General features: G+C 52.8%; 1 protein-coding gene across 1 annotated transcript; it reads left to right on the top strand.

Annotated features, from left to right (window-relative positions):
• Positions 1 to 6,231: 6,231 nt before the first annotated feature.
• On the top strand, positions 6,232 to 8,613 carry UBD (ubiquitin D). Its single transcript, XM_001507493.5, has 2 exons — positions 6,232 to 6,456; positions 7,784 to 8,613. Exons 1-2 carry the CDS (start codon positions 6,430 to 6,432, stop codon positions 8,252 to 8,254), a joined length of 498 nt encoding a protein of 165 aa, XP_001507543.3. The 5' UTR covers positions 6,232 to 6,429; the 3' UTR covers positions 8,255 to 8,613.
• The last annotated feature ends 3,435 nt before the right edge of the window (positions 8,614 to 12,048 follow it).

Below are 12,048 nucleotides of genomic sequence, written 5' to 3'. Positions count from 1 at the left end.
GCTGCGGAGAGGTGAGGGGGGGTGGTAGAGGGAGTAGAGGGAGAAGGGGAGCTCAGTCTGGGAAGGCCTCTCGGAGGAGGTGAGTTTTAAGTAGGGTTTCGAAGAGGGGAAGAGAATCAGTTGGGCGGAGGTGAGGAGGGAGGGCGTTCCGGGACCTCGGGAGGACGCGGCCCGGGGGTCGACGGCGGGATGGGCGAGACCGGGGGACGGTGAGGAGGTGGGCGGCGGAGGAGCGGAGCGTGCGGGGTGGGTGGTAGAAAGGGAGGAGGGAGGAGAGGTAGGAAGGGGCGAGGTGATGGAGAGCCTCGAAGCCTAGAGTGAGGAGTTTTTGTTAGAGCTGTGAGCCCCAGGTGGGGCATCCTGATCACCTAGTAGCTACCCAGCGCTTAGAACAGTGCTCGGCACATAGTAAGCGCTTAACAAATACCAACATTATTATTAGTGGATAGAGCACGGGCTGCGGGGGGGGGGGGGGGGGGCGGGGGTGGAGGTTGTCCATCCCGGGGCTTGTAATCCCTCGATGTGCCCACACGATGGCAGCAGAGAACCACGTTGGAGAGTGGGAAAAACCAAGAGGCTCCGAAAATTCCAGATTAATTAATGAATGAACGTTGGTCTTTGTCAAGCGCTTCCTAGGTGCAGAGCGCTGTTCTAAGCGCTGGGGCAGATACAGGGTCATGGGGTTGTCCCACGTGAGGCTCACAGTCTTCATCCCCATTTTACAGATGAGGTCACTGAGGCCCAGAGAAGTGAACCTCCGCACGAAACAAAAACTCCTCACTCTAGGCTTCGAGGCTCTCCATCACCTCGCCCCTTCCTACCTCTCCTCCCTTCTCTCTTTCTACCGCCCACCCCGTACGGTCCGCTCCTCCGCCGCCCACCTCCTCACCGTCCCCCGTTCTCGCCTATCCCGCCGTCGACCCCCGGGCCGCGTCCTCCCGCGGTCCCGCAACGCCCTCCCTCCTCACCTCCGCCAAACTCATCCTCTTCCCCTCTTCAAAACCCTACTGAGAGCTCACCTCCTCCAAGAGGCCTTCCCAGACTGAACTTCCCCTTTTCCCTCTGCTCGCCCTCTACCCCCCCCCTTCACTTCCCCTCAGCTAAGCCCTCTTTTCCCCCCTTTCCCTCTGCTCCTCCCCCTTCTCCCTTCCCCTCCTCTCAGCACTGTGCTCGTTCGCTCAATTGTATATATTTTCGTTACCCTATTTATTTTGTTAATGAGATGTACATCACCTTGATTCTATTTATTGCTATTATTTTAATGAAATGTTCATCCCCTTGATTCTATTTATTGCTACTGTTTTTGTCTGTCTCCCCCGATTGGACTGTAAGCCCGTCAATGGGCGGGGACTGTCTCTATCTGCTGCCGATTTGTACATTCCAAGCGCTTAGTACAGTGCTCTGCACATAGTAAGCGCTCAATAAATACTAGTGAATGAATGAATGAATAGTCCGTGCTTAACATATACCACTATTATTATTATCGTTATCATTATCATCATCTCCCCCCCACCTCCGTATCTGCTCTCCCTTCACTTAAGTCCATGGCCTGACTATGTGCCAGGCGCTGTCCTGAGGACCGGGGTGGTTCCAAGCAAATCAGGTTGGACACCATCCCTTCCCCACACGGGGCTCACAGGCTCAATCCCCATTTTACGGACGAGGGAACTGAGGCCCAGAGAAGTTAAGTGACTTGCCCAGTGGCGGAGCGGGGATTAGAACCCAGGACCTTCTGACTCTCGGGCCCGGGCTCTATACTAGGCCGCAGGATGAGAGGTTAGTAAGGTAGACCCTGTCAGGGATGTTAGGGCAGGGTTCCCCAAAGACCATCTCCCGCCTCAAGGCGGGGGCCTCACCAAAACCAATGTGGACAGATGAGACTCTCTTCTACAGTTGATGCCCACCGGAGATGGGCGCTCATTACCCTCGCTTGGGTACCCTCCTATTGTCTCACCTCCACTCTCTGGACCTTCTTCCTTAGAGCTAACCCATGTCTCTCCTGCTACCATGTCTGACACTTCCTCCGTGGGGGAGGTGAACAGTACATGACGACCAGCGCCATCCCGTCCCTTCCCAGCACTGAAAGGGGGGCGGATCTGGGGAAAGAGGGGAGGGAGAAGGGACAAATGGGAGGGTCAGAGATGGCATGGAACGGGCGATGCCATATGGAGAGACTGGGCCATTCTAGGGAGAGTTTCCCACCCCTGGGGGCCAGGAATTGGCACCCTCAAGCGGAAAGGAGGGAGTAGGGAACGAAGGGCTTAGTACTGTGCTCTGCCTGTGGTCATGGCTGGTTGACTCATAACATCCCCTGGTGAGAAGAAAACAAAGTTCCATCTTCTTTGTTCACATGGCTCCAGGTCGTCAGGAAGCGGTCGATGACTTAGCTCGGACCGTTTAATTCGTTCACTGTGCTACTTGTTATGTGCTTATTCTGTGCCCGGCACATGAGGAAACCGAGGCACAGAGGAGCGAAGTGACTCGCCCAAGGTCACGCAGCCGACGAGCGGTGGAGCCGGGATTGGAACCCAGGTCCGCTGACTCCCAGTTCCGTGTACTTTTCTCTAGGCCTCCTGGCTTCCCTGTGAAAGCAGTAGCTAATATTCAATTCAAGACCGAGTCCAGTAAATCTCATAGTCTCTCCAGAACACAGGCCCAGAATCTTAAGTTTTAATAGAAACTGAAACATTCGCTCCACTCTCCTGCTTGTGCCCTTACTTGATCACCACTCTCCCCCAACTCTCACCCTTCTCCCAGGGCAGGGACTCTCTTCCCTAACTGTTATTTATTTTAGTATCTCTCCCCCACTAGATTTTAGGCTACTTAATTGTGTTATTTGTTAAGCGCTTACTCTGTGCAAAGCACTGTTCTAAGCGCTGGGGGATACAAGGTGATCAGGCTGTCCCATGTGGGGCTCACAGTTTTAATCCCCATTTGACAGATGAGGTAACTGAGGCACAGAGAAGTTAAGTGACTTGCCCAAGGTCACACAGCTGACTAGCGGCGGAGGCGGGATTAGAGCCCGTGACCTCTGACTCCCAAGCCCGCGCTCTTTCCACTGAGCCACGCTGCTACTTGAGGGCAGGGATTGGGTCTACCGGTTCTGTTGAATCGTACTCTCCCAAATGCTTCGTACAGTGCTCTGCACGCGGTAAGCGCTCAATAAATACTATCGGTTGATTGACTGATTAGACCCTAGTGAGATCCCTGATCACAAGACAGGAGGACTTGGGAGCCAATCACAGCCCTGCCTGTGGTGCTGGGCGCATAACATTAATAATGACGATCATATTTGTTAAGTGCTTACTATGTGGCAAACACTGTTCTAAACGCTGGAGTAGATACTAGTCAGTCAGGTCAGATGCAGTCCCAGTCCCACAGGCGGCTCACAGTGAGTGTAAGAGGGAGGACAGTTTTTGGATCCCCATTTTACAGATGAGGAAACAGACCCAGGGAAATGAAGGGACTTGCCCAAGGTCTCACAGCATACAAGTGGTGGAGCCAGGATTAGAAGCCAGGTCCTCTGACCCCCCAGGCCCGGTGATCTTCCCACTAGGACCCACTGCTTCTCTGCACATAGTAAGTACTTAAGAAATATCACAGGTCCATTAGAAGCCCCTTCCATTTTCCTTTCCTCCCCTCCCTTTCCCCCTCCTCTTTCGTCTTCTCCCTTTTCCCCTCCTTTCCCATCCGCGTTCAGCTTCCATTTGCTCTATTTCACACAGTCTGGTTACCTTTGTTGAGACAATTCCAAGAAATAGTTGCTCCGACCCGAATGCAGGGCAGTTAAACGGCTTTATGGCTCTGACTCACGAACTGAAAAATCTGATTCCGTTTCTCATTTCTTGCTCTCCTCACCCCATGCTCGAGTTTATTTCTTTGAGAGATTTCCCTGTGACCCAGCTTTAACCCCACTTGGGGATTTCCCATCTTCTCTTCTCACCATTGGTGGGGCGGCGGGGGCCGCACCAGGGCCAGCATCCCCGGGGGAAACCCCGGAGGGAGAGGGAGCGGGGTCGGGAGGGGATGCCCAGTCTGGTGGGGAAAGAACCGGCAGGAGGGAACTGGATCCCACTGCTCAGCCTTGGTTGGCCCGGAGTGGGGAGAGGGTGGGAAGTGGGGAGGGCTTGTAGGAACTGGTTGGGTTTCTTGGGAAATCTCCTCAGCCCCATCTGGGACTCCCCAGTCAGGTCCGCCCAGGACCACGGGCGTTTGGGCCGACCCCAACCTTAATCTGAGCTGGTTCCTGTTCCTGCTCCTCCAGATCAGTAGATCAATGGCATTTATTGAGCACTTACTGTGTGCAGAACATCGCGCTAAGCACTTGGGAGTTGGTAGATGCATTCTCTGCCCACAAGGAGCTCACAGGTCACCTGGTCCAGAGACGCTTCCGGCCGGAGGAGCAGTAATCCGAAGCTTCCAGAGGGGGTGGGACTCCCTCCCCGGCCCAAGACCCTCGGCTCCCCCTCTAGACTGGAAGCTCATCGAAGGCAGGGAATGCGTCTACCAACTCTGTTGTGTTAGACTCTCCCAAGTGCTCAGTCCAGTGCTCTGCACACAGTAAGCCCTCGATAAATACCACTGATCGACCGATTCCACCGGACTGGAGTCAACAGCAGCCTGGAACTCGTCTCCATCGGCCCTGCTCACTAGCGAGATTATTGACCTTCATTCTGCCACGCTGTCTGGGTGGAATCTGCCTGGCAACCGATGACGTGCTTGTACCTGGGTCCTCATGGGAAAACAGGACTGGGCTCCCCGGGCTCATTCCTCAATCGGCCGATTCAGGGGTTTAAAAGAAATCATCATTTACAATCTCAGCAGATAACAACACATCTTTGCATTTCTGTAGAATTTTTTGTTTTGGAAGGTTTTTGTTTTTTGTTGTTGTTGTTGTTGGAAGAGGTTTCCTTCACACCCACTCTCTCTTTTTTTAAATGGTATTCGTTAAGTACTCTACTAAGTGAGGGGATAGATAGGAGAAAGATAGATATGAGAAAGATAGATATGGGGAAGCAGCGTGGCTCAGTGGAAAGAGCCTGGGCTTCGGAGTCAGAGGTCATGGGCTCGACTCCCGGCTCTGCCAATTGTCAGCTGTGTGACTGTGGGCAAGTCACTTCACTTCTCTGGGCCTCAGTGACCTCATCTGGAAAATGGGGATGAACTGTGAGCCTCACGTGGGACAACCTGATTACCCTGTATCTACCCCAGCGCTTAGAACAGTGCTCTGCACATAGTAAGCGCTTAACAAATACCAACATTATTATATGAGATGATCAGTTTGGACGCACCCCCTCTTCCGCATGCAGCTCACAGACTAAGGGGCAGGGAGATCTGGTAGTTCATTCCCATTGTATAGATGAGGAAACTGAGGGGCAAAATGAAGTGACTCGCCCAGTGTCACACAGCACATAAAGGGCAGATCTGCGATTAGAACCCAGCTCCTCTGACTCCCGGGCCCAGGCTCTTTCCACTAGACCCTACTGGTTCCCTCTTTTGTCTTCCACCTTCATCCGTGAGAGGGTGGGATTCTGATCCCAGTTTTATAGGTCGAGGCTCGATGACGACGGGGCATCCCGGCTTTAGAGATGGGACGTCAGAAGCCCAGAAAGATCAAGGGACCGTCCCAAGTTGGCACGGCTTTAAAATTCCACGCTATCTGGTTCAGCTCTACTTTCATAGGGGGTTATAGTGGACTGTCCCAAATGCCTAACGCAATGCTCCACACACGGTGAGTCCTCAGTCGACACCGCTGCTTGGCCGATTACTTCGTTGCAGGGTCACACCGTGGAAATTCTGTGCTGGGGAGATAAAGAAGTGGGGGCGGGGAAGATGCCTAGCGAGTTGGGGAGATGAGAGACTTGGCTGTTGGTGAAAGGTGGGGGTATCCGGTGTTGGGGGGCGTCTCAGGTCATCACTCTCAGAAGGGCCTCCCCCGCCCCCCCCCCCCGTTGACTGCAGGGGATAATCAGTCAATCAGTGGTATTTACCGAGCACTCACTGCGTGCAGAGCCATGTACTCAGCGTTTGGGAGAGTACAGTACAGCAGAGTTGGTAGATGCGTTCCCTGCCCACGGTGAGCTGATGGTCTAGAGGGCAGGGATGCAGAAAAATCCAGATCCTGTCCTCCCCTCAGCCCCAGTCTAACGGGATGGGGGGGCTCTGTTCTCTAGGCCTGGGTTTCATCTCTGCCTCCTCCATCCCACCCTCCGCTCCTCCCCTACTTCCTCCCCCTCCGAAGTGTAAAATGAAAGCAAAATCCAAGAGCTGCAACGGTGATTAATTCAGCTGAGTTGAGAGCCTGGGCCAGTTTAGTTCTGGACAGCACTCACCCTTCCCTTCTCCGCTCTCCCAGGAGTTGCTGGGAGGGACAAGGTGAGAAGTAGCACCAGCCACCGCAGCTACTGACCGGAACACCCAGGTGTCACGATGCCAAGCCCGAAGGCATTCACAAAGGTAACGTGGGGCTCTGTGTGATGGTCTGGGGGCGGGGGGGGGGGGGGGCAGGGTGGTCAGGGGAGGCTACTGCCCCCGTCCCCCGAAGTAGGGACTGGAAGCCTTTTTCTCTGCTCCCATGACAGCTAGGGTTGGGTGGCAGCTGAATGGAGAAGCAGCGTGGCCTAGTGGAAAGAGCCCGGGCCTGAGCATCAGAGCACCTGGGTTCTAATGCCAGATCTGTGACGTATCTGATTTGTGACCTTGGGCAAGGCACTTCTCTGTGCCTCAGTTCCCTTGTCTGCAAAATGGGAATTCAATCCCCGTTCTCCCTCCTACTTAGACCGTGAGTCCCACGTGGGACCCGATTAGCGTTATCGATCCCGGCGCTTAGTACAGTGCTTGGCACGTAGTAAGCACAATGTGCTACATTATTAGTGAGTCCCCCACTCACTCCTTACGGTGGAATGGGAGGGTCCAAGAAGGGTCCAGTGACTCAGATCCAATTTAGGGACCACACGCTCACCTTCCGTCCCTTTCCCACATTCAGAATCCCCCGTTCTGGGTTTGGATCTCCCCATCTCTTAGCTCTGAGCCTGTCCCTCTTGGATATTGCTGGTTTTCTCTCTCTGTCTCTCCCCGTCCTCCTCTACCCCCATCTGCCCCTACTTCTCTCCCTTCCTCACCAGTTTTCACCCTTTTCTCATTCCGGCTTCGCCACTAGTCTCCTCTGTGACTTTGGGTGAGTCGCTTCACTTCTCCGTGCCTCAATTTTCTCATCTGTAAAATGGGGATTCAGCACCTGATCTCTTCCCCGCTGTGTGTCCCATGTAGGACAGGGGTGGTACCTGAAACGACTGTTTTGAATTGATCCCAGTGCTTGGTACAGCGCTTGGCACATTGCAAGCCCAGTAGATTGCAAGCTTGTGGGAAGGGAACATGTCTACCAACTCTGTTAGCCAGTCAGTGGTATCTATTGAGCATTTACATGTGCGGAGCACCGTACTACTACTACTACTAATATTATATTTTGGGAGAGTACACTGTAACAATATAACGGACACATTTCCTGCCCACAACGAGTTTACAGTCTAGCTGGTGAGACAGACATTGATATAAATATAAATACAATAGAAATATAAATACGATAGAAATATAAATCAAAATGAATGAGTAAATTACAATACAACTCTGTTGTACCGTAATCTCCCAAGGGCTTAGTACCGTGCTCTGCACACGGTAAGTGCTCAATAAATACCATTAATGATGATGATAGCAGGCGCCCCCCCCCCCCAAATTATTATTACATTTTCAACCGTCACGGGGTCCCTCTCCCCGCCTTCCCCAGGTGTGTGTGCAGGTCCCGCAGTGGGGGTCCTTGACCTTCATGGCCAAGCCGGAGGACAGGGTGAAGCAGATACATCTTTGTGTGCGGGAAAAAACCAAGATCCCCATGGAGGACCAGACACTCTTTAAAGAAGCTAAGAAACTGAAGCCCCAGAGGAGCCTGTCGGCTTACGGCATCGAGCCCCAGACCACCGTCCACCTGACCCTGAAGGTGGTGAGGCCGAGCCCCGAGCCGGTGGACGTGACCCTGGTGGATTCCAGACACGAGGGCCAGACCTACCCGCTGCAGGTCAGAAGGACCGACAGCGTGGCCGCCGTCCAGAAGATGATCCAGGAGAAGACGGAGGTGCCGCCCCAGTTCCAGGTCGTCATCTGCAACGGCAAAAGGCTGGAGGCCGGCAAGACCATGGCGGAGTATGGTACTCTGCAGAAGGCCGTCTTCTTCATCACTTCCTTCTGCCAAAGCGGGTGAGGGGCTACCCGGCCTGTGGGGCGGAGGGTGGGCGGGGCTCAGTCAGGCCATACCCAGCAAGGCCCAACCCCCTTCCCTTCTGCTTTGCATGCTGAATGTAATCAAAGCAACAGGAGAAGGCTGGAGGATTTGGAGCGCGGGGTAGAAGAATGGAATTTAAAGCGATCAGCCTCAGTAGCAGTCCTTAAGGCTCCACAGCTCCTACTCTAGTGAGTTAGTGCTCTTGCTATTAGTTCTGCTTAGCACCTCCTAATCCTCCCCCCGACCCGGGGATTTGGCTTGAAATATGCGTAACGGTGTTGGCTTACTACAGAGGGAGAATTTCTGAGGAAACGGATGAATTAAATTGGTTTTCCGCATTTTGCTGTGTCTGTCGTGGCTTTGGGTCTGCCCCCGTCTAACAGGGGGCCCAGTGGGGGATGCTGAGCGGTTAGATTGTGGGTGGAGGGATGGGGGTGTCAGTTTGAGGGGGTGGGAATGTCCACCTGTGGAGTTCAGGGTCCTGTTGTGCCATGGATGAGGGAAGTTGCGTTCTTCTTCCTTCTCCTCCTTCTCCTCTTCCTCATTAATGAATCAATCAGTGGTATTTATGGAGCCCTTACTGTGTTTATGTCACTGGGCTAACATCATCATCATCATCATTACCGTCAGCAGCAGCAGCCTCAATACCATTCATTTAGCTCCGACTCTGTGCAGAGAACTGTGGCTAAGAGCAACATGACGACTTGGTGGCTTGCAAAGTTATGACCCTCTTGAAAATGAAAGGTTTCTGGTCTACCTTGGTTTGCGATCCACCCCTCCGGGTCCCCTCTGATTGGTTTCCCTAGTCCGGATCTGATTGATGGGAAAATCCGTTTGAGTGGCCTCTTGCCCCCTCTCCTGATTTTTTCCTCCACACCAGTAACACTCCTCTTCTGATGGGTTGCACCAGGCCAGATCTGAATGGTGGGCAAATCCGCCTGTTGAGTGTCTGCCACACCCCCTACTCTCATCCGTGGTGGCGGTGGTGGTGGGGGAGTGGGGACAGGGAAGAAGGGGAAGGGAGCAGAGGGGAACACTCGTTTCCCCTTCAACTGCCGGGAAATCCCTGGGTCCTCAGCTTTCGATGACTCCATCCACCCACCGGATCCTGCTTCTCATGGCTTCCACCTCGATGAGCCTGGTGCATTGCGCTTAGATGAAGCCTACTAATCAATCAATCGATCGATCAAAAGTCACATTTGAGCACTTCCTGTGTGCAGAGCACTGTAGAAATCATTTGGTATTCTGCCAGGAGTCCCAGTAGGCTTCGATGTTCTAACTCGAGGCCGGCGGATTTTATTTACTGCGCAGCTCCAATTTCTTTTCTCCCCACCAGAAATCCCCAGAAATCCATTAGCTTCTCTAATGCCCGCCAACACACATTGAGCAGGGTTTGACATTTGTATGTGTGAGGCATTAGCGAAATTTGGCAGGCCTAATACTTGAAACCTTCTTTTCAGAAGGCCCCATCTATCGTAGATGAGCTCTCGTGGGCTGCCGTGGGCACTTGAGTTTGAGATTAATGTAAAAACCCGAAGAGCTCTTCGCTGTGTTTCCGGAGTGCCCATTGCCTCAGATAGAAAACCCAAATATCTCTCAATCCACCCCGGCTCAGAAACTTCCACCTTTCCAGCTGGCCTTCAGCGATTCACAGGGAAATTTGGGCTTTGAACTTCCAGAGTGATGAGGGGGAGGAGAGGGATGCGGAGGGAGCGTATCACTCCTTGAAGAAGCCAGAAAATAAAGCAGCCGATAATATGGGGAGGCGCCTTTCGTTTAGGAAATAATTATTATTGAGCGAAACTTGGGAGTAGATCCTTCTATTGGACTCCGTCCCTATCCCACATGGGGCTCACAATCTAAGAGAGAAGGAGGGAGAGAGAAAGTAGGTATTTGATCCCCATTTTACAGATCGGGGCACTGAGGCTCAGGAGTGAAACCGCAGGTTAGGGGCAGAGCCGGGATTAGAGGGCTCATTCCTGAAGATTTCCCAAAGTGAAATCTCTGGAAAAGGAAAATCCAAAATCTTTCATCAGGTTACATTAGAACAACTGTGAAAAGCTTGAGATATAAATTAAACTGATGATTTTTTTATGGTACCTGATAAGCACTTACGTGCCAGGAACTGTGGTGAGCACTGGGGTAGATATAAACTAATCAGGTTGGACACAGTCCCTGTCCCACGTGGGGCTCACAGTCTTAATCCCCATTTTACAGATGAGGCAATTGAGGCACAGAGACAAGAAGTGACTTGCCCAAGATCACACAACAGACCAAACAAGTCTGAGTGATGGTATTTATCTGAAACTCTGCCACTTTCCCAGCTCCTTTCTCCCTATCCACTCACCTCCTCCCATTTAATCCCTATTTTACAGCTGAGGAAACCGAGGCCCAGAGAAGTGAAGTGATTTGCCCGAGGTCACGCAGCAGGGAAATGGCAGGGCCAGGATTAGAATCCAGTTCCTCTGACTCCCAGGCCTGGTCTATTTCCACCAGGCCATGCTGCTTCTCAAGTTTGGGTATTTTATGCTCCTTCCCTCATGCTCGTGAGCTATTACTTACTTCTTTATCTTTCCCACCGCCTCCTCCCACTTATCCTCTTGCCCCACGCTGAAATCAGCACCCCTCACCCTCGGCCCCACAGGACTTACGTACATATCCGTTATTTATTCTAATGACAATCTCCCCCTCTAGACTGTAAGCTCCTTGTGGGGAGAGAATGTGTCTGCCAACTCTGTTATTTTGTCCTCTCCCAAGCACTTAGTACAGTACGATGGATTGATTGACTGATTTAACACACGGGCATCCCTCCCTTCCCAAGCACTTAGTACAGTACGATTGATTGATTGACTTGTTTAGAGGGGAAAGGACTCTGTGGGTGTGTGTGGAAAACTCATTTGAACAGAGTCTGCCAAGGTTCTAATCTCTGTGACCTCAGGTCTCTGAGCAGCCTGGAGTTTCTGTCTTCTAGGGAATGTGTCTACCAGTGCTGTTGAATAGTACTCTCCCAAGTGCTTAGTACAGTGCTCTGCACACAGTAAGTGCTCAATCCTTATAAATGATAGCGACCCAGGGAGAGGCTAGACTATTTCTGCATCAGACCACTACCCTATCCTGCCCAGGACTCGGGCCCTGACAGTCGCCCTGGGATGCTGAGTTGTTGCAGTTTGCGTCGGGGGTCCTGAGGGCGTAGGCAGCAGGGGGGCAGAGGGGAACACGTGCGTGTTGGTGTGTTCTCTGAGCCAAGTGCACTTGGGGAACTGGAGGCGGCTGGAGGTGACCGTGGCTTTTGGGTATTTGGTATTTGCTCCACCCTCAGCCCTACGTCACTTACGTACGGATCTATAAATTATTGATTTCTATTCATGTCTTTCTCCCCCTCTAGGCTGCAAGCTCATTGTGGGCAGGGAACACGTCTACTAACTCTGTTGTATTGGACCCTCTCAAACTCTCAGCTCAGTGCCCTGCACACGGTCAGGCTCAATAAATACCACTGATTGCTTGCTCAGAGGCTAGGGCAGAGTGAAAAATCAGTGGGATCAGCCACCTTGCTGGAGAACTGATGGCACCGTGGCCAAATGGCAGTACAAGAGTAGCAGGTACAGAGTCGCGACCGAAGGGTAGCGGGTGAGAATTGACGCGAGAGATGGTGTGCCAGCCGAAGAGCCTGGGATCCCGGGGGGAGAAGCCCCAGCTTGAGGCAGATGGCGACGGGTCACCCACGATGTCTTCCGGGGGCAGCCTCCGCTTCCTCCCCCGACGGGGAAGAGGCT

Source organism: Ornithorhynchus anatinus, chromosome X5 (genome assembly GCF_004115215.2).
Source record: "Ornithorhynchus anatinus isolate Pmale09 chromosome X5, mOrnAna1.pri.v4, whole genome shotgun sequence".
Taxonomy (NCBI): Eukaryota; Metazoa; Chordata; class Mammalia; order Monotremata; family Ornithorhynchidae; genus Ornithorhynchus; species Ornithorhynchus anatinus.
The sequence above is the reverse complement of the archived record's forward strand: the minus strand, read 5'-3'. Positions and strand labels throughout refer to the sequence as shown.

Excerpts from the sequence above, each read along its gene's own strand:
- UBD (XM_001507493.5), top strand. The coding sequence starts at position 6,430 with ATGCCAAGCCCGAAGGCATTCACAAAG. Across the intron at positions 6,457-7,783 it reads GCCCGAAGGCATTCACAAAG|GTGTGTGTGCAGGTCCCGCA; the intron begins GTAACGTGGGGC and ends CGCCTTCCCCAG.